Below are 26,317 nucleotides of genomic sequence, written 5' to 3'. Positions count from 1 at the left end.
GGCCGCGCCGTTCCGCCCCGCACCGCGGCGGTCGGGCCTAAGATGGCGGCGCTGAGGGAGCGCTGAGGCCGCACGGCGGTCACTGCTTTATTTCGTCTCGCAGTTCTGCGGGGTGTCCTCCAGAAAAAGCGCATCGCGGGCGATCGCTTTTGCTCCGTTTCTCCGAGCGCGGCACTATGGAGGCGGCCGAAGGCGGTCCCGACGCGTACGGGTACACCCGGGCGGACCTCTTCACCTCCGAGATCTACAAAGTGGAGATCCGCAACCTCCCGAAGTACATCGGCTTTAACGACGTGAAGAAATTCCTTGCCAAGCACGGCCTGAGCCCTCACAAGATAAAGCTGCTGGGCAAGCAGACGTTCGCCTTCGTGACGTTCAAGAGCGAGGAGCAGCGGGACGAGGCCGTCAGGCTCCTCCACGGCGCCGCGTGGAAAGGCCGCGCCCTCAGCGTCCGTCCGGCCCAGCCCAGGGCCGACCCCATGGCGAGGAAGCGGCGGCACGAGCCCGGGGCCGCCGAGCCCCTCGGGAAACGCATCGCCGACGTGGTCACCCCGCTGTGGGCAGTGCCCTACGAGCAGCAGCTGGCCGGGAAGCGGCGGGACTGCGAGCAGGTGCTGCAGAAGCTGGCCAAGTAATGCCGGGGGGAACGCTGCCCTCGGCCTCCAGCCCCGGGGCTGCCGCTCCCGGCTGGGGCTGTGCCGGCCCCGCTGGGCTCTTCTTAGGGATAATCCCGTCGGGTTTGAAGTTTGGGCTTTGCGGATCAAAGCGTGTATAGCGTAGTTTCCCTTAGTCTTGTAGATAAAAGTGCTGCCCGCGCATTGGGGATGTATGGCACATAGCGTTGCATCAAGTCGTGTCTTGGGGCTGCAGGTCTCAGGTTTGTGTGAAACCGTGGGTTTCCTCCAGAAGAAGAGGTTTTCCTTTGACCGAGCACTATCTCGTCATACCTTCTGTAGGCCACAAAAGGGGAAAAAAGAAAAAAGTCTCACATAACCTCGCTTTCTCCAAACGTGTACTTTTAAATTGTTGTTTCTGATCTGGGCAGGGAAATTGGGAATACCAACAGAGCACTGCTGCCCTGGCTGTTCCTGCAGAAGCAGAAGTACGACAGAATGTGTTGCCCGGTGGAGGGAGTGAAGGCCTCACCGCTGCAGGTAAGGGAGCACGGGGCTGGATTGGCTCAGGGAGCTCAGCCTTTAGGAGGGCGTCATAAGAGTCACTGCAAAGACAGAGGGTTTTTCTTCCGCTCACAGTTCATCATGAAGCATATGCGTTGTTGTCTATTGTCTAAATGCTGCCTGGAAAAGTTGGCAAGGAGGAGAACAGTTAATGGGCTAATCTACCTTTATGAAGAGCATGCTGTCCCCAGAAGCGTGTTGTAGGCTAACATAAACGTGGTGCAGTAAGCACAGCAGTTTCCTCTTGGAACAGCAAGTAAGCACAGCAGTTTCCTCTTGGAACAGCAAGTCCTGTTTGTGCTTTTTCATTTTGGCCGTTTGTTCCCATCCACCAAAGCCCGGGAGTACCTTCCATGGGAACTGAAATGTCCCTCTGCCCCTTATGAGCACGTGTAGCCATATTGGAGCTGCTTCAGGATGAACTTGGCATATACATTTAGGTGCTGTATAACTCTCTTACTTAACTTTATTTTCAATATAGACCGAATATCGCAACAAATGTGAGTTCTTGATTGGGATTGGTGTAAATCAAGAAGACAAAACTGTGGGTTGTCGTCTGGGCAAATACAAGGGCGGGACGTGTGCTGTGGTGGAGCCGTTTGATACCATTCACATTCCTGCTGCTGCCAAAAAGGTCGTAAAAGCTTTTCAAGACTACATAAGGTGAGCAAAAGTAAAATGAGTTATCTGTGGAAGTTTCGATGTCTCAGATACTCAAGAATACGCTTAAAATTAACTATGATCAGCTTTCTGTGTTTGTGTATAAATCTGAGGTGTATCAGTCTCATTCTTCAGCAGCTCTCCGACATTTGTTGTGTGTAGGTCGCTGGGTGTGTGTTGCTTCCTCAGCTGTTCTGAGGTGGAGAGGCAGACACTGGCCTAAGCCAGCCTCGCTGCAGGCTCTGAGATGTGTAAGTGCTGGTGCTGCTTCCTCAAATAACTGTGGGACAGCTTCACCCAGAAGAATCTGTTAAATCCCAGTAACAAAAAGCAGCTGCTTGCTTGGCTGATTTGGAGAAGAATCACTCTGCAAGACAACTGCAAAATGTTAACTGGTGAGCAGTAAGGCTTTCTTAAAAAGGAGCCATTTCTTTACAAAGCACTTAAATCGTCAGCAATTGAAACCTCTGAGTAACTGTGAAGATGGAAAGTTTCAACTTGCCATGGAGCCCTGAGGGCACTTAAGAAAAGTTGTTTCATTTTCTGAATGTGGTGAGAGGCTGCCTGTACTCTGTAACTTTGGATGATTGAGGAGCATGAGGATTGTGGAATAAACTGGGGCAGATTGTTTTGCAGGGGCAGATAGAATCTACTTCATCAGCCTTTCTTTTTTCCTTAAGGAAATAATTTTCTTGACAAATCAGCGTAGCTTCTGCTTGTATTTAACACTTTTTATCACTTTGTCTGCTGAGCTGCTTTTATTTCAATAAACTATTAAATGTTACTTCCCCAGAACAGTCCTTTGTTAATTAACTGAGCTTCTGAACGTGGCAGGTCAACCCCTTACTCAGTTTACAGCCCAGAAACCTACGAAGGTCACTGGAAGCAGCTCACGGTGCGCACCAGCAGGAAGGGCCACATCATGGCAATCGTTTACTTCAATCCTCAGGTATTTGAGATGTATAACATGCAGGCATGACACACAGCTTTCGTTTTATTTTCTGAACAGTGCATGTCAAAGAGAAATGGGATAGTTACTCGGTACTACTTTTCCATTTAAAATGATCCGATCCATGTAAACGAACGATTAATTTACATCACTAAATGATCACTGTTATATATTGGTACAGTGCAGATGGCATGTAGTGAATCGTTTCTTTTAAGTCACAAAGATTATTCTCCCTCCTTCCCAATGAAACCTTTAGAAACTGAGTAGAGAAGAGCTAGCTGAGCTGAAAGGCGCTCTGGCCAAACACTTCACGGAAGGGGCAGGGAAGGAGAGCGGCATTACCTCTCTGTACTTCGTGGAGGAAGGCCAGAGGTATGGGACTCAGCTTTGGGGAATTGGGGTGGGGGTGGAGCTTTGTTGTCTTCAACAGTAAAGTAGGTGGCACTTCCACACCCTTAATTTATCTGTTTCTAATTCCTGAAGGTGCCAGCAGCATTACTAATGTGCTGAACAGTTACTTACCTTTTCCACAAAGCTCCTCAAACTCCCATGTTCCTGTAGTGGTGCCTGTGTAGAAGGAGCTGGTGTTCCTATGGGTGAACCCACTGCTAGTTGGTAGCTGTCACACTGGGATGTGTGTGCTGCAGGAGATGGCTGTTTGCTCTCAACAATTAAGTTCTGCCTCTTTTTAGGTACAACTGTGTATAAATGGAACAAGAATTATAAGCAAAAAAAAAAACCCAACCAACCCTCCAAGAAGACAGTCTCTAAGTGAACACAGTTGATGTTGCACACTATAAATTCCAATCTAGTATGTAGCAGTGTAGTTTTTAAGATGACTTCAGTTTGGGGAGGAATTGCAACAAATGTGCTTGTCTGCTTTTATTTCTTTGTTTCTCCCTTTCCCCCAGGAAATCTCCCAACCTAGAAGACTTGCCTTTGGAGCACGTGGCTGGTGATAAGTACATATATGAAGAACTTCTTGGCTTAAAATTTAGAATTTCTCCTCATGCATTTTTTCAAGTAAGGATATTACTGAGCTGCTGATGTTACTGGATTTGGATTATTACCTTCAAAATGGGCTGCAGCTGTGTACCAAGATAATATATACGTAGGAGATGCATAAAAAGTTACGTTTGCTGTGATTAAATACATTTGAGTATTATGTTCTGCTGTAAAAGCTCAATAAATGAGCACAATGTCAAAGGTAGCTTTTATTTTTCTGCTTCAGGATTTTGCTATCGTTTGCTTCCTGGTGAGTGGCATTGTACAGAATGTGCAGTAGCAGTTCCATGATCTTTGTAGTTCTTGGTTCCTTTTCCCAGAGGTGATTCTTCCCCCAATACTTTTAATCCTGACCGAGTAGTGTGTGCTTTTGAAATGGAACGTAAGTGCTGAAGCAGAAGGAACATAGAAACCAAAAATTACTTCTCTGAACTGAATGAAACTTTTGTAATGGTGTCATGACTTGGGAGTCAGCACGTGTGACTTTTAAGTTACACATAAACATGACTTGTTTCTTAGAAATGAGGAAAAACAGAACAAAAATAAACAAAACCTGTTCTCATTAAAACACGTTTAACTCTTCATGAAGTAGACCAGTTTGATGTTAATTTCCCAGGTAAACACTCAGGCTGCAGAAGTTCTGTATGCTGCCATTAGGGAGTGGGCACAGCTGAGCCAAGAGAGCACCGTGCTCGACGTTTGCTGTGGTACTGGAACTATTGGGATTTCTTTGGCCAAGGTAAGTAACGTCTCTTCCTGGATATAATCTTTCAACAGTCAGATGTAGTGGTCTGTGTGGAGAGAGAGGAAGAGGGATGTGTATTGTAGGGAAATACAATGGCAGATAACCAGTTCTGAATGACCCAAAAAAGGTTGGTGGTCGCTGTCCAGCTAAAAAAAGAAAGACATGCTTACCCATCCCAAGGATCAGGGCCCAGCAAATGCTCCAGGAGGGATCTCCAGGTAGGGATGCTTCCCTTGTGCCTAGCAGTCCTTCAGTGCAGCTTAGGGAGGGCTGGAGCCAGGGTCCACCCCCTTCTGGTCACAGCTGAATTGCTTCCACCTGTGCTCCCGGGGTGGGCTGTGTGCCTTCAAGTGCTCACTCATTGGTTCAGGCTGTGACTTAGCAATTCCCACACACATATATATATATAATGGATTTCTAATTAAATTCTTTTCAGCTACTAATGAAAGCTCACTCTTGTGTTGAGTGCCCTGAATTATCTTGAAACTAAGAGTCAAAAGAGGCCCTAATTCTGTAGGATATCTAAACTCAGTAAAAAAAAAAGTATCCATTGAACTTGTCAGAAATCTTTGGGTGTGAATAACCAATATTTCTTCTACTTGCATCGTTGTTTTAGGGTAGAACTTGCAGGAGTGTTTGAAGAAGTCTGCAGCCTCCCCCAAAAAATCAAACCCCAGCATAAGCAGAGTCTGTTGCATACAGGCTGAGATAAATGCTATTCAACCCCCAGTTTTAATGTTAGAAAGCCCCCATTATTTGCACAGGTTTCTCCTCAGCCTTTTCAGGCTGCAGGGCAGTAGCTCTCTAGCCAGGTATTACTCCAAGTTCCCGTTAGTTAGTGATGCTATGGATAACTGCTGCGTTTATGTATCATAGGCTGATCCTGATCCTTTTCCCTTTGTTTTGTAGAAAGTGAAGAAAGTGATTGGAATTGAACTGTGCCAAGAAGCTGTGCAGGATGCCAAAGCCAATGCCCAGATTAACGGTTAGTTAAGCTAAAAGGTAAAGTCCTTGTTTCCTAGGAAGCAGAGGAGTTACTCAGCCAGTGCATTGTGTCCAGGAAGCTCATCATTACGTATTGCCCATAATAAGCTTGTCCATTTTAACTGTACCATCTCTCCTGAAGACAGGAGTGCACAATGGTCTGTATGATCAGTTTTCCTGCTGGCTGACAGCTAGCTCTGGTGTGTTTTTTCACAAATACAACACTTCACTGCAAATGTGACGTGAAGCCACAGTTACCCTTACAAACTAAACATTAACAGAGCTATTTTTCGTGGGCTTTTGCTGTAGTTTAGATAATGACACAGGAGTAAGTTACTGCCATTTAAACAATTTGATGTACCAGTCAGCAATGAATTAAGTTTCTGGTTGATGAAACAATTTGTAGTTGTAGGGCATAAGGCCTGAACGTTTCCAGGGTTGAAACTTGGGAGTACTGAAAGGTGCTGTGACTAATAACGTGTATTTAATTGTTTTTATAGAACTGAGTAATACTGAATTTCACTGTGGGAAGGCTGAAGATCTCGTTCCTTCCTTAATTAACATGTTAGCTCCCCAGAACCTGATTACTATTGTAGATCCACCTCGAGCAGGACTGCGTAAGTTCACCTCCTCTGAGTTTTAAGAGCATCGTCCCAGTTGGTTTTTGGTGGGGTGCCTGAGAAAAACAACAGAATAAATAAAGTGGGGAAACTGTGGGTGTGACTGGAAGCAGTGGAGCACTGCACAGCTTTTGTTTGTGACAGTGCGTGCTGCAGTCTTTGTGGTTTGCTGACACACACCTCCTGTCTCTTGCTTTTCATCATCTAGATTCCAAGGTAATTCTCGCAATTAGAAGAGCTGAACAGCTGAAGAAGCTTATCTATGTGTCCTGCAATCCTAGAGCTGCGATGAATAACTTTGTGGAGTGAGTAGTGCCTGTGTTAAGTAGAATAAGTGAACATGGGAAGAAGAATAAGCTGTGCTGCTGGGGAGGGGGGCGAGGTGTTACTTTTGGAGCAACCTATGTACAGGCATGCTGACAGCCCAGCACAGCACGAGGCTCGGGGAAGAAAAGCAGTGATAAACAGCACAGTAAAATATTAATACAGTTCCTCCTCCTCCATCTTCCCCCGTCAAGTCTTTGCCGGGCGCCTTCCAACCGAGTGAAAGGAGCCGCCTTCCGTCCCGTCAGAGCGATGGCTGTGGATCTCTTCCCCCAGACCAAGCACTGTGAGTTACTGATACTCTTTGAAAGGGTTGAATATGCAAACGGAAGCTCTGCGGAAGCAAAGCCTGATGCTGCACCAGGCACTGCAGAAGGCAGTGAGTCAGAGCACTTAGATGGTACCAACCCAGCTAACACTGGTGCAAACCAGGAGGCTTCTGTAGCTACAGAGGCAGCGTGCAAAGAGCAGGAATCAGCTTAACACCTGGGAGAGACTTTCCAGAAACTACTTTTGTGTGTTAACTGCTTCAATAGTATTACTGCTGTAAGACCTAGGTAATAAATCCTTACAACAGAGTGGTTGCAAGGCTTCCACTTATTTAATCATAATGCTAACTTGAATTTAGTTTAATTATATCCCATTAGGCCAAATCCAGGTTCTCTCAGCCTGCCCTTGGTAGGGGAAACAGAGGTGGGTGAATTAAGAGTGGTCTCTCACTGAGAGGTGCTGTTCCACAGGACGTGGAAGTAGCTGACAGCTGGCTGGCTGTGTGTCAAGAGTGGGTGCTGCTGAACCACAGTGACTGAAGAATCCAGGTTCTGTTTTAAAATACCCTGAGGAAGCGGGGGAGCAACGCTCCCTTTCCTGAACGTGCTTAAGTTGCCACAATACTGATCACACTGCAGCATTTTATAATATCAAACTTTATTGCTCAAAACTAATTGTCTGAAAAATACACATGTAGTACTCAAAGACCAAACACAGAGGCTTATATGATTGTGCAGAAAAAAGCAAGCAGAGGCTCATTGAAAATGAGGCTTTATAGTTGTACCAGTTTAGCACTGGCATCAAGCAACTGCACCCACTACAATTCATACAGCAACCTTTGTTACCTACTGGGCAATAAGGACAATTTGCTTTTTCCCCCGCTTCCCCTTCTCGGATACACATCAGAATACTGTAACTGAACATTTTATTTGGTTAAGAACAGCATGGCTTCTTGCACTTCACCTTTCTTCCTGTGGAAAGTTAGGCTGCTACCACTTCCTGGATTTACTCCAGAACCAAAGTACAGTCTAGAGAATTATTAAGGTAATCATGCTTTTAAATACGTGGATGTTAAAAGTATATTTGTATAAAGCCTTAACAGCAGCACAGGGAAGTTCACATACAATAGTTAGGTTTATGCATAATAGTCTTTCCAAACATCTGAGCACCCAACTGCTGGGTCAGTTTTGTTTCCAATAAATACTGAAGAGCTGAACGCCGGTGCTGGGATGGGAAGCATCTGTCTGCTCAGCGCAGTCACAGTTTTCCATCGGTACCATAATGAGCTCTAACCCTTACAGTCCGTACAGCACATCACGTGCACAGCAACAACTGCAACTCCCAGAGGGAACAGTTCTTAAAAATACACTCCGTTCCTACAAAAATACCCATCCTCCTCTGTATAGAAGGGATAAAGAACAAACATCAGTGACAAAAGCAGCAGTTTATGCATTCGTACAATCAAGATCTAAACCTGCACAGCTGATTAGCTAGGAGACACACAAGTTACGATACAAATTTAGGATACATCTTGAACCACGCTGTAAGTGTTCATGCAGAAGCTGAAGTTAATGCAGTGATCTATCCTCTATCAAAGCAGCTCGTGCTTATGTGCAAATGCAAGACTGTTACACTCCAAACAATAGTAAACATTAAAACACAAGAATACTTCACAATGACGATTAACAGCAGTTAAGTTGTTTGTTCCAGCAGTTATTGCGCTATTTTCTGGACATCTCTCCAGTCAGGCTGCAGCAAGGTCTAACACCACCTTTTTTGTTTTTCGTTTAGAATGCATAATATACGTTGTAGGCTTTGGTTCACAATGAAATCTCTGGATGTTTTAATTAAGGGCGACGGTCACCGTGTGATCTGATAGTGGCAGACTGAGGTAATACAGCAGTCCTCTTCAAAGTAACAAAATCAAATCTGAGTGAGGCATCTACGGATATTCTGCAGGTGACCTGCAAAGACACTGACATTCTCAGAACAAAGGATCTGTGAGGGTGATTTGTCTGACAGTGCTGTCCACGTCCAGGTATTCTGCTGAGAACACGCCGAAGTAAAGCCCACCTAACGCAGAAACACACTGAGGCAGAGAAGAGAGAAGCCCTGTCGTTATGAGAAAACAGACATGACATGAATCAGAGACAAACAGCAAGCCCTGCTTGTCACTGCTGCACCGATGTCACCTTCCAAAGAAAGACAGAGATGGGTCAAAGCTATGCTGCTAAAAATAATCAAAAGCAGCAGAGGCAGTACTTTCTGTTTTTTGTTTTAAGATAGGCCACTTCTTTAAACCATAGTTTCTGTATAGTCCTCCAACTACCCGTATCCTGACAGCACAGCCTTCAGCCTGCGGGGCAGAGCCAAGCGGGATCAGCACAGCGAGCACATCCGTACTTAAAGAGCTCTGAGTGCACCACGGGGACAGAAAGAGGCGCAGCTCCAAAGCTCCTGTTCAACCCCAGCCACTGGAAGCCACGTCGAGAGAACGAGAGCTTCAGATCAAAACTCCAGTCCTTGTAATTCCAAAATAACAGGTGTGATGGTCTGACAATACCAATGACACAACATTAAAATCCAGTAGGCACGATATTCATTACACTGCAGCATTCTATACGTAACGCAGTGTTAAACAATAAAATAAAGGAAAAAAGCACCAACAATCCAAGAACATTCCACCCCTCCCTGCCCCAAACCCCAGACCACTGTCCAGAGAAGTACCAGGAGCTGCAGCAGTCACAAAACTGACCTCTCCACTCCGGCAGGAGCGTAAAGCAGAGCAGGACAACTCCCGGGGAAGCAGCTGAAGCCCTACCCCCATTTTCTATTCTTTAAGAGCAATCCAAAGAACCCACAGAAATGGTTCTAAGAGAAGAGACTGCAATCATCCAGCAAAGAGCACCAAAGGAAAACACCTCACACAGCAGTACGTGCACTGCAGCCAAAACTGAACCCCGTGCTAAATGCCAGCAAGCCTCAGCAGGCAGTGAGCAGCTGGGGCTGCTCTGCGTACTAGTTGCATATTTGTGGTTTTCCTATCCATCCATACAACTCTTATGGTCTCACATTCTACTCATCACTGTGTCATATTTTGAACCTACATTCTAATTTTCATTGCAGAAGTTACACTTTCTCCTCAAAAACTAAAAACGCAATTAAGAAAGTAAAAACAAAGCTTCTTAAAACAACTAAATTGCTGCAGTTAGTTCAGATTTCTCAGGGTTTTCTTCAGTCTTTTTTTTTTTCTCTGTGACTTGAAGCTGCAAATTAAGACTTAATTTGTCAAGTCAGATGTATTCCGACTCCAAACAAATGAGACTTCTTTCTTGCCACGAGAAGGAAGTGGGACATCTTCAAACACCGCACTGGTGAAGTATTTTCAGACTGTCAGCCACCTTCAGTTACAATTTGGCTCCAAGCTTTGCAAACAGCCTTTCACATTCCTGTTTTCACTTTAATCCTATAAGAAGGGCCTCATTTTTCCCTTTCAACAATCTGTAAACTAACATTGGCTCTTTTTCAATTAACGTAAAAGACAATTTTGAATATCCAGCCTGTTGCTCTTAACACTACCAGGTATACTTGTTCTTTTCAAGTAGTTAAAAAAAAATGAAAGAAAGAAAAGGTCTGCATACTGTGATCTTGAATAACTAAGCCTGGCAGGAGACAAAATAAAACAGAAGAAACAGCATTACTGGCCTAATCCTATGGCATTAGGAACATTGCTCACCATTTTCATCTATTTGTCACCAAAGTGTCTTATCAGTGCATATTATTATGTGCTGAAATGCAACAAGACTTTACACACAAACAGTTCTAGGCATGTTCATACAAGACGTGTACATATGTTTCTTGTATATATACATATATATGTGTATATATATATGTAGTGTCAGCTTTAACCTGTATATAGATATTCTGAATTTCATCCTCAGAACGCATCCATTTCAAACAACACGGATGGTTTTCAGGGAAAAAGTGCTTGCTTGACCATGTCCTGTGTGAACATGCCTGTCCTCTGTGCATGCTGCCCAAGCAGAGATCTTTATGATCAAACCTTGACACAGACGTATCGTATCTCAGAGGTATTAAAAAAAAGGAAATAAAAGTAATATTGCCCTGATGATGCAAAAAGAACAATGCATAACTGAAGCAGCTTGGATTTTAGAAGTTATCTTGCATTCTGCAGCAAACACATTTCTAAACAGCTGTTGGAAATGCAGCTCCTCCTTTTGTGTTATTGCTCCCCACTCGGAAATCCTCCCGCTATACATCCACAGTGCACAGCGGCTCGCTGCCGGGCTGCGCCGACTCCACGATGGTCATCTTGGGTTTCTTCCGCGTCTCCTCCTGAGGAAAACAACACGAAGAAAACAGATGAAAACCTCTCTAAAAGCAGCCCTGTAAAAAAAAGGAAATCGGGTTTTGAACAACTCCCCTTCCATGGGATGCTGAGGAAAGAAGCAGGAATTGGAAGACCCGTCAGGAAGCCTGACCTGCAGCATCTTCTCATCTGTAAATCCAATCCAGTGAGAACAGAGAGAGGAGGAAATCAAAACGAGGGCATGTACTCACTCTTTCTTGTGCCAGTTTTTTCATTTCTTCCTGTAACTTGTTCAGGATGTGCAGATTTGGCTTGTTCTTTTTGGCATACTGCTGCAGCTCTATCACACTTTTATCAGAGGTTTCCTATGCAACAAGAGCAGAAGCAACAACACGTGAGCTGTTCTGATTTCAAAATAGATACACACACAACAGCAGAACTTTCATGGCTGACAGCTGAATTTTCTTAAGTAATAAGACAGATTTACATGAAGTAGCTCCATATTACAGAGGTTAGATGGTTTCTGTCTGGCAAATAAAAGATTAACAGAACTGTCAGTGAGAGCATCACACTGTGGCAGCAGCGTGCTATGAGAATCACCAATTCAGGAGAATTGAGAGTTGCTCAGCAGAGGCACACTGCCCTTCCTGTGACAGGAGCAAAAAGGTTACGCTGAAATAAATGCCACCACAGTTTTGTTCTGAAGAAAATAAAAACCAACAACAAAACACAAAAATACAATTGCAGTGTAGATCACGATTAAACGAAATCATCTTCACCTGTTTGACCATCTTGCTACTCTCTCTACCATACATACGCAAAAGAGAGCCCCAGTTTTTCACATGTGGATGCAGTAGCTGTAGGATTTTCTGTGAAGCTAATTGCTTCCCCACTCTTTTGTTTTTGCCTGTAAAAACAATCATGAAAACGTGTCACAGCAGCACTTCACATCGTTAAACACCAAGTTTACTTGTGTCATTCAGAGCTGAGATATCAGAAAAGAGTAGAACAATAATAAAACAAGCTAGGAAACTGAACAAATGCCTGCAGAACTGTTAATAGAGGACAGGAAGAAAAGGAAGGTATCAGAGGTCACACTAGGTGCTCTACTTACACCAGCCTCGCACTGTGTGCTTGCCACAAGTCATGACATATTCACTCTTCTGATTTTTACCAGGAATCACTTCAAATTTTATGGATGTGTCACCCATTCCATGGTTTCTTGAGCACAATGAATAAATAAACCAACATCATATGCTAAGTACAATTGCAAATAAACAAAGTAATTACAGTTTCTTTGTCAGTAACTGCTGTGATACTAGACACAGCAATAATAAGTTTTAAGGCATTAGTTGTTAGGGAGTTATTCCTTACATCAGTGACTTGAACAAGAAAGGAACCCCACATAAAGGAAAAACAAATCTATGTCCCATGATTATATCCTAATCTGGGAATTTTTCTTCTGAGAAGCAAAACCACAAAATATTAGCTAATGAACCATGACACTATGAACCAGTTCAGACTGGGCCAGCTCTTACAGGCAGTGAGTGCAGTAAGCTTGGCCAGCCTGCAACCATCCTTAAGTTACTGAGGAACACTGTGGGCAGCAGCATCCCAGCAACCCCTGTGCCCTGACTGAGACACACGTACACAACAGAATCCTCGTGCTGTGGCCTTACCTTTTAAGGCACTCATGGAGAATCTGATATGGAGACAAGAGCCCAGCTTTGCTGGTCAGTTCATATACCCGTGAGTCCTCAATACTGATATGGTTAAAATACTACAAAGAAATTGAAAGAGGTATAAAAGCTTTTGTGCAAATGAAACTCAAATACTGTTCTCAGTGCTCATCTCTCCTGCATAACATTAAACAAGTCCTGTTACTCTGCACCAAAAAACACCAAAACCTTACCAACATTGTTAAATTGCCACCCAACTTAGAAAACAAGGCTATGGAGTTACAGCACTTTTTTCACATTGAAAACATAACGTATTTAGAAACTGGACTCCAATAATCACAGCCATCAGGCAAGAAGTTGGTACCTCAAGTTCTTCACTGTCTTTGGGCTTCTCTTCAGAGGTTTGTTTAACAAAGTCAGGAATAAGGATTTCCAGTGTAGCTCGAGCTGCAGAAAATTATTTAATGTCTTGATTAGCTATATTAAAAATGACAACTGTAAACAGCAGCAGAATGAAAGCACCACACATCTAAGAGAGCAACTGAACAGGTAAGATGAGCATCTCACTCATCCTACTGCATCGAGCATACCTGCTTGAACATTGTTTTTGTTAAAGAGCACTTGTTGATAAGAAACACCTCACAACTACTGCACCAAGAAATGGCTTTTGTCACATGCTTATAAAAGCAGAAAAGTAAAAATCTCACTGTCAAATCAAGCAGTGTCTCTTTAGGACCTAAAGTCAGAAATATGTCATCATCCCTTCATTGTAAAGGTACAACCTTAAAATTGTACCATTAGGGCACTCACAATTGCTTCAGTTATCCCAACAAAATACCTTTTTTCCCTGAACAAACAGTTGTGTGATGGCTTTTTACATTTGAGCCACATTAACAAATTCCAGCAAAGCACCAAGAGCCACACCACATGTACATTACACACCTCCAAATACTGAGATATCATTTCCCCCCCAGTGCCTGTGCTGAACACATTCCAGTCTGGAGATCGGTGAAGAAGTTCCAACATGCAAAACATTATTCTCTAGTTATTCATTATGAGCACATTAATGCCAGACAGTTACAACTCTTGACTAATTTTGTTTAATCCGTTAATAGAGATAATTACTTGGAAATCAGTGTAAGTAATAATATAATTCAGTGCCATTTTTTGTCACCAGAAACGGGACCAGCTCAACCAAAAGCTCAGAGGTTTTGTTCTTCGCTTTGTTCAGTTTTGTTTTGGTGGTGTTCTGATTGTTGTTGTTCTTAGAGAGGGGTTAAGAATAAACTGTAGTACAACTCGTGGGGATGGCACTCATGCAGCAGGGGACAGCAGCAGGAGCTGGACTAGATGGCCTTTAAAGGTCCCTTCCAACTCTATGGATTTTACGATTCTCAGCATTATAGAAAAACCTCAGCATGTACACATTGGTGTGATAACTGAAGCAGATGTTTTTACAGCACAAATCAGAAATTAACTTCTAAAGCTTCTCCATGGCTTTCTATCCCAGCACACTGTTGAACTTTGGTACTTTTATAAGACTACACGAGTGCATGTTTTGTAAGCGATTATCAAAATTATTCCTACTTACTATTGCAAATATGGTCATCTTCAAAGCAGAAATGAAAACAGACAAACAATTCAGCAGTTGGCATTAAGAAAGGAAGAACCATTACCAGCTTTATTCTTGGCAAGCTTTTTGCTGCTGGCAGTTCCTGCCCCGTAAGTTACTCCATCAATAATCACAGAGGCTCCAAAAGGCTCACTTGGGTTCTCTGAAAATGGACGTGAGAAAAAGAAACCTTCAGAGAAGTCCCCATGAAATACCACTAGTATCAGTATTTGTTTTCTTCATTTCAGCTTCGTGTAGGATGGATATTGCACATTCTTCACAAAGACTGAATACTCCAGCACATGAACTCCTAATGGCTTTCACTGCCAGACACGTTTTAAGAGATCATTTAGGATCTGCCAGAATTCAAATGTTAATTCCAAAGGCTTTCTGCATCTCTGCTATGGTGCCAATACAACATGCTGGTGTTAAACACTCAGTCACATTACGTAATGCATTTATAAGAACAGGAACTATAGCTTCCACACTAACATAAGGCACCTGACTTAACTCTTTGGATGCTGACTGCAGGGTGCAAAACTGCTGCAATGGTACCACGCTTCTTCTATCATTTTCCAGAGAATGAAGAGATACTGGCCAACCAAATGCCTCAATACTTTAAGTTCTGTTGCTGTGAAGCAAAAACCACAACGAACATGCACCATGTAAAGCAGAATAGAATAAGCCCACAAAAATATTGCAGCTTTCAGAGAGAGTACATACATCTCTGCAGAAATCTTTCAAATCCTTAAATCCTTCCTACAACTAACAATTCCATCGCTTGTCTTCAATCAGATTTTTCAGGACATCATTGGCCAGAAAGTAAAGCAAATACTCATTGTGCATAACCAGAACAAGTATAATCGCCCACACCTCAGTGTCACACCCTTTTAAATGTAAGTAAGTTACTTCAATGCATTTTCACTTAGGCACATTTTTCCAAGCAAAAATCTACGCTGTTATTTTAACTACAAAAGGTCCCTGTCTGAGATGTGCAGAAAACATTTCCTAAGTAGAACCTGGCTCCCAGCACTTTCAAGACATCCCCTAGGAAAAACGCCCATTGCTTGGTTTTATTTCACTGTGAGAGGAGCTCTTCACAACAGCACTGTGCTCAGTTTAAAACCAGGACAGACTTACCACATTCAAAGAAATTGTAAACAGGGCGAACCTTTAGGACCCGTTGCATATACTCATGCAATATGCAAACTTCAGATTTCCCATTGGGATTAATGACGAATTCTACAAAAGAGAGGGGAGGGAAAACAACAGCTAGTTTTGGTCTTAAGAGAAAACTGCTATGAAAAACAAAGTCATAAATGGCTGCTCAAATCATATGCAAAGAGTTTTAAGATTACCTGCAATAAATAATACACGTCATGTTCTACTCATCTCATTTATGTGTTTCAAAAACAGAAGCAAGAGCTCTCAGCTTTTACGGCTCATCGGTAATTCCAGTCCACAAAACACTTCAGTTTTACAACTGATTCCTTACTTGACAGTTTAGGAAAATAGTTCCACTAGATCACCTTCTAAGCACCACTTCTTCTACAACTACTCTTAACAGGCTTACATCCAATTCTCACTAACAGGCAGAGATAAAGAAGCCACTTTTACAATAGAAAGGTTTTCATTTTAGTATTGAAAGCACCATGTCTGTCTATTCTTTCACCACCATGTAAAAAATGTACTAATAGGATTATAATATATATGTTAAAGTAGTTTAGATTTGCATTTTAATTTACAGGCTTTAATCTGGATCAATCTGGCATTTGTAACCAGTCCCTAACGTGGGACAGGTTAGAACTGGTGTAGAACTAAGAAGGCAGCAGCAACCAGAGGTGGGCTAGGAGGGTTCTCCATAAAGACCAACAGTAACAAATAGGCAATGGCAGTCACTGCTACCAGGACTAAAGCCTTAAACCAAAATTCTTCTTGCGTAGTATTTTTCCTTTACTGCGTTGTATGGTGGATTCAGGAACACGGAACCCATGGATTCATTATTTTTTCTTCCCCTAAACAAGCTTAGAACTGTAACAAGCCTTCCACGTCAAATATTTCACCTCTCAGTACACAAACTCACCTTTCTTTGTAGGTGCATCTTGCACAGACAAGGTAATGAGTTTCTGGTTGGCAGGCAGAATGGGTCGCTCAGATTCCGCCTGCTTCCGCTTCATCTCACGATTGAACTGCCGTCTCTCAGCCCAGGTTCTGAACTTTTTTACAGTAACTTGTTCAAAGTCAAAACGCTTCTCAAGGTAGCGTCTAAAATCTTCCAGATCTAGGAAGCAAGCAAGTTACTCACTGCAGCTGACTATACAGTAAAAGCACTTAATGCAAAAGCAGCACAAAAATTCACAGCAATAGTGACTCAGACTGACAGAACTGATTCTTGGACTGACATACAACTTTATTGATCACCCAAATTTTCCAGATTTTTGTGTGTAAAGTTTGCATATCAACTCTCACACATCTCCAGCAGGAATTCCTACTCTATGTTTCCCTTCATGTTACAACCAAAACTGATGTTTTAAAACTGGTTCTATTTTTTCAGATCTCTCCATAAGAAAAAACTGCACAAAACAATAACTTACCAATGCATCTCAGGTCGGGTATGACTCAGTTGTCAAGTCAGCAATAATAGAAAAGCATTCCAAATGCCATTAACCCAACTCCAGCCAAGAAAAGAGTCCCAGTTCCCATACCTACCTACAGATTCATCTTTACATACTTCAACTTTGGCCTTAACTTGTCCTAAGGCTCCTTGTGCTGCATCTCCCCCTGAGGTCTCTTTTTCATCTAAAGGCCCAGAATCAGCAGCAGTGGAATCTGGTTCTTCTGTTTGGCAGTCCAGTTCTGAAGACTTATCTATGTGCTTTATGGGTGATACTTCCCCGTTTGGGGTTATGTCATTATTTTGTTCCCTCTCCTCATTTTCCTTCATTTTTTTATAATGCAAGCAGGGAATGCTACTAAGGGGAGGATCATGTTTCTGCAAATATAAAATAATATATATATATTATAAAATAATATATATTATATATAGAATAAAGTTTCAGTACCCCAAGGTAACCAAAAAGCAAATCCAAAACTCACAAGATGTCATCAAGTTGGAAGCTACTGTTACTTAGCCTGACCTCAAGTTGCTCTTAGGTTAGCAATCTTACTCTATTCCAATCTAAGCACATTCATTCGTACAACATCCTGGCACTGTGTTAACACTGACAGTAACCTTCAAAGTGTGTTTCCCATTTTAAGTCCAAACGATATTCTGACTGACTGCAAACAAATATTACGTGCTTTCATAAAAATCCCATGAGCATTCTTGGGGTTTAAGTCCACAATATTAAACCCAGACTCTGCAGATTCCTCTGGTTTATGAATGCCACACATCTCCTGTAAATGTGGACCATGAACCACACCTCAGGTTAGGTTATGGCTACAAATAAACAATCTGATTGTATTTCATGGCAAAATAAACTTAATGTTTTGCAGTAGTATTCTAGAAAAAGAAGGCACAACACAAGTCCACCTCATTTGCTTTAACTGCCCAAACTCATTAATGAACAATTGAAAAACAAAGCACTGCAAGAAAAATTATATCACACTTCAGAAATAGAGTAGTTTATTTCCCAAGTGCTGTAATAATCCTGCTCAAGCAGAAAAATATTCAACCTTTTAAAGGAATACATCCAATTCTTAAATACCAGCATAAAAATAATTGACCATATTTACCCTTATGCTTCCTGTTCCCAAGAAATAAGGTCTAGACCAGGTAACAACTCTAGATTCTCTGTGCAGATATACAGGAATGCCTGAGTTATGGAATGTCATGATCCATCCATCTGGTAAAGGTTCTGTAGGAGGGCGGCCACGACCTTTAAAGCAAAGAATGGCTTTAGATCTGGAATAGTCAAGGGTTCAACAGATGCTGAATTGTAGCCTACTCCTAAACTCCATGTCACCAAGTATTGTCTGTACCCAGACCACCTTCAGTGCTGTCTTCTGCTTTCTCAAATAGTCAAGGATGGGATAGGTGGTCACTGATTCCTTTGTTTTGTACAGCTGGTGAAGATTTCTTGTGATTTCAGTCTCTCACTGCTCTATTTCAATGCAGCTTTTTCTCTAATAGGAAGTCAGTTTCAAATAAAAACGTTTATTATATTTTTCAAATGAAGTATAATACAAACCAGAATCAAGTCTGCAAGTCCTCGTACTTCAACATCTTAGCCATCAAAAATACTGCACTTCCACAAAACGTGAAATTACAAACAGTAAGCCAATATTGGTAAAAGGAATAATACTTCAGTATCATGCTTGTGCTCACATTCAAAGCAATACATGGCTTTACTTATTTCTACTCTTGACACTAGAGTAGTGTCGCTCCCTCCTACATCAGAAATCACCAAAACAAACTCCTTTTAGCCAAGACCTCTGTGGGAATCCCGTGGTAGCATGAAGCTCTGGAGGGAAGAAGCATTTGATTTCTTACTTCAGAACAGAGCAAAGCTGTCAAACGCTCTTCCAGAACAGGATTAAGGCTTGATTCTGATACAAACTGCTTGCACTTATGCTTTTCTCGACTGGGTCACATTCTCAGCTCTTTTCTACTAGTAGTTCATAAGTATGAACACCTTGATAAACGCAAGTCATGGGCTTCACTAATAGTTTGCCTGGTACTGCATACATTAAGACTTTACATATAAATTTCAACAAAGCAAGTTATTTAACTTAAGAAGGAAGAATTCCACAACCAGTCTTCACCTATTTCACAGTATCAGAGAGAAAAAACAAACCCTTGTTCACCTACCCTCTACTGAGGTAAAATTCTTCCTCATATCCATGCACCAAAACACTCTCTCATCCCATGCAACAGATGTAGACAAAAAAGCACTCCCAAACATAGTCTAGCAATATGGAAAAAAAAAAAATCATATTTGATACTAAGAAGCCTTCACACAGGATTCTGTAACAGATCCACTGTTTGACCAAAACTGTGACATGACCTGCTCACAGACCTGCATTCAACGTACCTACGTCACACAAAGATTTAGAAATATTTAACAAGTGTTGACTTACTTTTAAGAACAGTTTTAATTTTGGTCATCATTGGCTGCACACTTGTTTCTCCATCAGACTGGTGATCACTTTCACCACCGTATTTCTCATTTTCTACTCTCCTTGTTTTGGGTGCACGAAGACCCTCTTCCAGCAGAGCATCCACATCGTTATCAAAGTCATCCTGAAAGAGATGTCATCAGATACTATCCTCCTGGGGTCTGCTAACTTCCCTTTCCCCTCGGAAAGAAGAAGTACACATTATCTCTATGTACTTCCACACAGAGGGAAACTAGACATTTCCAATGATTCCAGTAAAATGACTGAAAAACAAGACAAGTTTCCATAAGTGAACATGGGCATTTTTCAAGACAAAGCGAGCTTTATTGTGTAAGGAGCCTTTTTCATGTTATTTTTAAACTAAATTACAAAAGGTACCACACAACTCAGAATTTTCACCAAAATAACTGTGAAAGTTTTCAGCCAAAGTCCATCTTCAAACACTCTGCATTTTTACCTCCAGTACTGCAAATTTCTAGGAGAGACTGTGTTTAACAAACAGCTTTGTTGTTTTGTTGTTTTCTAACTACTTGGAATCCTCTCGCCCACCAAAAATCTCAGCATTTACTTACCTCGTAGGAGTAATTCATGGTTTCTTCATCCACTTTATCCCTTTGAACGATTGCTTTAGATGTGAACCCTCCTCCTTCTTCATCTATTTCCATCAAGTTGTCGGCAAAGTCTTCTAGCTCATCCAGAACTGCATATTCCACTCTCTTTTCCTGATCAACATCATTCTCATCATCCTTTTTGTCATCATTTTCACCCCCTATTCCTACAGCTTTACCATTGCTACCACCAAAAGGACAAGCATGCAAATCCCCATTGACATTATTAATACCAAAATCTGCATCTGCCTTATAATCCTGCTCAATTCCAGTGTACAGAACTTTCCTATCTTTGCTTTTGCAGCTTTCTGTAAAGCTAACACTAATCTTTACATCTTTCAGTAACTTAAGATCTGGGGTGAACTTTCGAACTGAAGGTGCATGACGAGCAGTTCTTGGGCTTTGGTCACTATTGTTAGGGTCTATTATAAGACGACTTTTGTAGCAGGCAGATCCCTTTGTGAGAAGCTGTGTTCTGCAGATACTGTGCGTGTCCCCAGCAGGGGTATCTGACTGTCCATCACCACCAGAGCCAACGTCCATTACCTCTGCGTCACTGGACGTTTGCAGGGGAGGTGGTGGAGGCTGTTCGTTAGGCGGCAGAGGTGGGGGACAAGTGTGATTCTCCACATTCATTTCTCTTGCAGGTTCTTTAGGGAGGGGTGGTACATTTTCGTATTTCTCCATTTTTTAAACTGCAAAACTACTGTTTTAAAAAAAACCACAATGCTTTCAGTTACTGCTTATATCTCTATTCCTAACATGCGTAAGTCCATCAAGATTGGGTTATCATGTCCTATTCAATATGCAACACTGATGATTCAGTTAAGCTGACTACATTGTTCTTTTCATTAATGTAGACAGCTTTCAGAATCACTGTCTCAATTATTGGAAATCACAATGCATTCAGCTTAAATAGCTGAAGACTAAGACTGCATCTTCACTGGACAAGCAGGTCTCCTTTTCTTCTTTCAATCTACAAGAAAAAAATATATACATATGTCACAGAAAAAAAATGGAAAATGTTATCTGAGGCAAAAAGAAAAATAAGTTACTCCTTCCCACAATACATTTCAGGTAGAAAAAAGAATTACATTTTACAGGGAAAAAAACAGATTGTCTCAATACTGTTCTGCAGACTGAGATGAGGCTGTTGTCACAACTCACTGGTCTGGATGTCAAGGTACAAGAACTTGCTAACACGTTTACCTGCTCAGTTTATTGACTATCCCCACTCGTTTGTGAGCAGGGCATTAAGCACAGGTATTTAGGGGGTCTCTTCCACCACTTAAAATAACCTGGTATTCAAGCAGTACTTACCTACAAGGCAGATAATTAGCTGATACATGCAATGCTAGCATGCTTTTAACATCTACGCTTCTAGAAAACACGTGTCCTTTTGAAACTTACAGGTGTTCTTACATCTCACTGGAAGTTTTAACAGGAAACTTAACCTGATAAAAATGCATGCAAAAAAATATCTAGATAGCCAGATATAAAGCATTTGGTCCTGTATTCCATGCTGTTATGGGACCACACACTTGTTATGCCTGAGGAATTTGGGTCTAGGTATGGTGTTAAACACAATTCTGGAAGGCATTTAGCAGCCAATGTTTAATATAATTAATCCTGGCAAAAATAAATAAATAAATAAAATAATAATAAGAATATATAATATATATTGAGAAAAATCAAATATATATAAGAATATATATATATATAAAATATGTATAAATTAACCTATAAATATATATATTTATTTAAGCCTCCAGGCTTAAATCCTCCTACCAGCTAAGAATAAGGTAGAGTTGCTGTGCCAGAAACAAGTGTCTCAGTCTGCCCTGTTCCAACTATTTCCAGGTGGCACAGATAGTCTACCCAAACACTCTGGAAAGTTTCAAGTCCTTATGGTCACAGCGTAATATTTGAAGGCACCCTACTGAATGGAATAATGAGTTTGCCATGAGGGACTTAGAGAAGCCAAATGTAATTCTCCAGCATATCTCTACGCCTGCCCAGCCAGAACAAACATCAGTTCAAACACCAGCTGGGGCAAGGCAGGGAGCTGGGAACCAGCAGTTATAAAGGATTATAATAGATTGAAACTCTGCATCATACGGGAACCACCTACCTGGAAGCTGGAAGAACACAAAGCATACACGAGCTCAAACTCTATTTTAGTCATTTGCCAGTAAGAAGAGTTTTGCTGAGGTGGTAGAATTGTTCTTTTTTGGAGGGGTAGGAGAGTAACAGACCCTCATGTTAAAATATGTAAAACATTGAGCCTGTCACGTGTAGCAGGATTACTGAGGAAAAAGACTATTTTGATAAAAGCTCTAAAATCACCCAATCTTCCTTGATATCAAGATACCTCTTTCCACAATGACAACCAGCTCATTCACTGCTAAGACAAGCATTTCTATAAACTTAAATCCATTCCATTCTAAAAGATACAATCATTACAAGAGTGATCAATTCGTTTTTTTAACAGGGTCTGAAACATTTCACGTTATACAGGTTGCTTCTAGAAAGATATTTATAGCTAAGATTCTTCAAGGTAAATACCTTCAATTAACAAAAAAAAGGCAAATGACAAATTATTAGGTTCTTCATAATTAACCGTTAGCATCTTTGTTAATTCTGAACAAGGGTCAAATGTCAGAGTACCAACTCAAATCCTAGACACTGAGTGCAGGTAATGGTCACATTCATTCTTAAAGAACAAACTGAGGTAACTTAACACCGGAGTGTGATCTTGATGCTGTATTTTAGTACCTGACTGAAAAGTACATCCCACGTAATAAATGAGCTACCACATCCAACTGGAGAGACTTGTTATGAGCAGCCAGAAGACAGGATCACAGACAGTCTGCTCACCCCCAGTCCTGCTCCTACTCAAGAGATCATTTTAACATCTGCAAATCAATCTTAAAACACAAGAAAATAATCTTTACCTAGCCAGCCAGCTCTGGCAGTCTCTGACAGTACCACTGTGCTCTCTGCAGAAAATGAATCTCATTATTACATTCAAGCACTATTAACAATAACATTCTTACTGTCTTTTCCTTCTTGCTGGCCTTGAAGTTATGAATAGCATACCAAATCACTGCCAGGGATCATGTGCCAGCCCATACACACACTGCAGCCAGAGGAAGTACCAAACCAAGGCTGGTTTAAACTTGCTTTTGGCCACAAACCTGCCCCATCCCTAGGGTAACGTAACAGAGTCGAGCAGCTCTACTGTTACAGAAGGCTACAACACAATTTGGTACAAAAGAAAGCCCCCTAAAAGTAGGAAGAAGCAGAATAAGAGAGATCCGATTCCCATCTGCTTTGCTGCAAACTGATATTTACAACGTGCCCTTTATGTTAGAGCCCGAAGAAAAAAAAAAAAAGGAAAAGGAAGATTTTTTGATGAAAAAGGAGCAAAAACAAAAAGGAGGAGTTGCATGACCCTGTAGGTTAAAAACAGCCATGTGGAGCTCAGACAGGACAATCAGAAAGCCATTTACGGAAACAGACTTAGCATAATAGGTTACATAGTACCAGAAGACAACAGGAGCTAGCTCACCTACTGCCATGCTTAACTAACTCACCCTGAAAAAACACCTTTTATTCACCAAGGCCCCATGACAGTTCCCATACAGTCCACTTACAGAGATAAGGAGCATTATGGAGAGCTGCAACAGGCAGTACAAAACATTGAAGGAACTCTGGGTGAACTGCAGAAAATAAGAATTTTAAATGAAGTTCTGCAGATCACCAATGAATGGAAACACCACACTTTTCACTTACATTTATTCTCACTCTAGGGCATCATTTGTAAAGGCTTCACAGAAAAAGTAAACACAAAGATACATATGTGGTGGATATTATATAGCAAACTGCAAAGCAGAGTGCTGCAGGACTTCCTCTTGGCTTGGTTGTGTTACAGATGTTCTTTGAAGACAGAAAGAAGAACATCACAAGAGCAAATGACACCCACCCCCTCAATCAGTACTGCAAGATCGTGGAAAAAACACACAGAGAAAACAGCAACTCTTTTCAGAGGGAAAACCAGAACGTTAGCATTTGTAACCAGCAGTGCTCAAAGACAGACTGCCTTCCAGAACAGCACTGACGCAGCCTCACAAACAGGTTCAGCAAACACGTGAATACCTGTAGCTGCAAGTCATCAAGGCAGTGAAAGAAAAGTCAGGTGCTTGATAGTTACCACCAATGCCAAATCCAGGCAAGAATAAAGAACCTCTCCAATAGTGTCCCATCTCAGAGCTAGCAGAACGATGTAAATTGGGATAAGTACCATCAGAAATGGCAAACAAGCACTGCTTTGATAGCTTGCCCAGTTTTCTGGGAGTTTACACGGTTACAGTTAATGGTGTGACACTGGAGGTATATTAGTTCTTAAATCTGCAATTTAGGGCCTAGGAAGGAAGAAAAAAAGAAATATCCTTCCAATCACATCATCAGAGAATTCTTAGAAAGTAAACCAACACAATTATGAACCAAATTCACACCCTTTAACATAAAAGCAGTCCTGGCAACAATCAGAAGACAATGCTACAGAGAACACGGGTGCAAACTTTACAGTCTGAATGCAAAACGGGAATAAACATGTTTAATCATCTCAACAGAAGGATAAAGAGGATCGCTCACAGAGGAAAAGTCAAGGGCCTAACTCCACCACCTGTGTCCTGCCGAGGGGACTGAAGGGGCGGGATGGGCTCACCCCACTTCAGTAGGGCGTAATTGGCTCCCGGACGTTAGCGGCCCATCCCTTCAGCAGCTGAACACTGCAGAAATAACCGCGAAGCCTCGGGAAAAACGAGGAGCAAAACAGAAAGATTCACTTCCCCAGGAGAAGAGGGAAGTAAGAAGAAAGTTTAAAAGTTCTGGAGCCTAAACCTTCCAGAGACCGAATGAGAGAAAAACCGTAACAACACAGAGCAGGAACGCGTGCAGCGGAGCACGGAGAGCGTCGGAAGGACGCGCGGCCTCATCCCCACCGCCGCACACATCGGCGGAGGCGGCCGTGCGCGCAGCACGTGCTGCCCCGGCGCGGCCCACGACGAGGAGCCGTGGCAGACGCGGCGCTGCCCCTCCTCGTGCTGCAATGAGCGCGACCCGCAACCACAGCGAGCAGGGGGAGAGTAAACGCTGACGCAGCTGCGGGAGAAGGCACCTGAAGGCGGTGCCCGCCCGAACGGACGGCGGTGCTGCAGTCCCCACGCTCGGCCGGGCCGGGGCCGCCCCGCGGCCTGGAGGGACCGAGGGGTTACAGCCCCGTGCGGGGCCCGCTCCCGCACGCGCTCCCCGTTCCCCGCGGGGCTCGCACCCACCTGGGCCATCCCCGGCGTCCCGGCCTCTCCTCCACGAGGGGGTGGGGGGTTGGGGGGGGAGGGCGAGCTCGGCCGCCTCACGAATGCCGCCCCCCGCTCCGAGCAGCATTCGCCTCCGCCGCCATCTTTAAACTCCTGCTCCGAGCGGCTCCGCGAGGGCGGGACTCTCCCCTCTGCCAGCCAATGATGCCTCCCGTCTCACTCGTGACGAATTTGAAATGTTGGTTACCATTGGCAGATTTGCGAGCACGTTAAGTGGTTCGACCAATAACGACGCAAGGGGCGCACGCTCTTACCAAATCTGACCAATGAGAGAGAACAGGGGGCGGGACTGATGCGGCAGGCGGGCGCGGCCGGCCGTGACGGGAGCGGGGCCTGCGCGGGTTCCTTTGTCTGCAGCCCGAGGAGCCGCGCTGTGCGCGCCCTACGGCCCCGAGCCGGAGCGCCGCGCCGTCTCCATGGCAACCACGGCGGGAAGGAGCGCCGGCAGCGCCCGGCGGTGCTGGAAGACCCCGGCCAGGGCCCTGAAAGGCGACCCTCCTACTAACAGTTCCTATTTTAAGATCCCTGATAAAAGCCCACTGCCGTTGGAGCCCTTATTCGAGAGCAGCTTCTGAGTTATGACTGCTCTGATGAATTTTAAAACAAACCGCTCTAGAATCAATACTTAATAGACACCCAGTAGTTTGCTGAACAGCCATTTAAATCGTGTTTCAGCCTCCAAACCACATGAAAAATAAAAATCTGATGATCAAGTACAGAATTTGTTGTTGGCACTTGCTGTAAATGAGCTCCATGGCACCGCCTCCCCCATAGCTAACATTGCGGCAAGACTGCCCCTTTCAAACCTGCCAGGAAAATACATGCATCATGACTTATTTGCATCCAATTTCCAT

At 43.0% G+C, this 26,317-nt stretch overlaps 2 protein-coding genes across 2 annotated transcripts; one reads left to right on the top strand and one right to left on the bottom strand.

Moving 5' to 3' along the window:
- Positions 1-116: 116 nt before the first annotated feature.
- TRMT2A (tRNA methyltransferase 2 homolog A) lies at positions 117-7,076 on the top strand. Its single transcript, XM_065739060.1, has 11 exons — positions 117-631; positions 1,046-1,154; positions 1,660-1,841; positions 2,673-2,787; positions 3,044-3,159; positions 3,699-3,810; positions 4,409-4,531; positions 5,447-5,522; positions 6,022-6,138; positions 6,350-6,446; positions 6,660-7,076. The coding sequence occupies exons 1-11, from the start codon at positions 177-179 to the stop codon at positions 6,946-6,948; spliced, it is 1,791 nt and encodes a 596-aa protein (XP_065595132.1). The 5' UTR covers positions 117-176; the 3' UTR covers positions 6,949-7,076.
- Positions 7,077-10,998: 3,922 nt separating this feature from the next.
- On the bottom strand, positions 10,999-25,527 carry DGCR8 (DGCR8 microprocessor complex subunit). The gene is made up of 14 exons (XM_065739057.1): positions 25,422-25,527; positions 20,047-21,058; positions 19,436-19,598; positions 18,092-18,234; positions 17,066-17,348; positions 16,440-16,637; positions 15,497-15,598; positions 14,421-14,519; positions 13,109-13,191; positions 12,745-12,845; positions 12,180-12,286; positions 11,845-11,972; positions 11,317-11,430; positions 10,999-11,091 (listed from the first exon to the last, which is right to left on the bottom strand). Exons 2-14 carry the CDS (start codon positions 20,767-20,769, stop codon positions 11,008-11,010), a joined length of 2,328 nt encoding a protein of 775 aa, XP_065595129.1. The 5' UTR covers positions 20,770-21,058; positions 25,422-25,527; the 3' UTR covers positions 10,999-11,007.
- Positions 25,528-26,317: the final 790 nt, after the last annotated feature.

Source organism: Cyrtonyx montezumae, unplaced genomic scaffold (assembly GCF_038088225.1).
Source record: "Cyrtonyx montezumae isolate F1298 unplaced genomic scaffold, pur_monq_1.0 scaffold_23, whole genome shotgun sequence".
Taxonomy (NCBI): domain Eukaryota; kingdom Metazoa; phylum Chordata; class Aves; order Galliformes; family Odontophoridae; genus Cyrtonyx; species Cyrtonyx montezumae.
The sequence above is the reverse complement of the archived record's forward strand: the minus strand, read 5'-3'. Positions and strand labels throughout refer to the sequence as shown.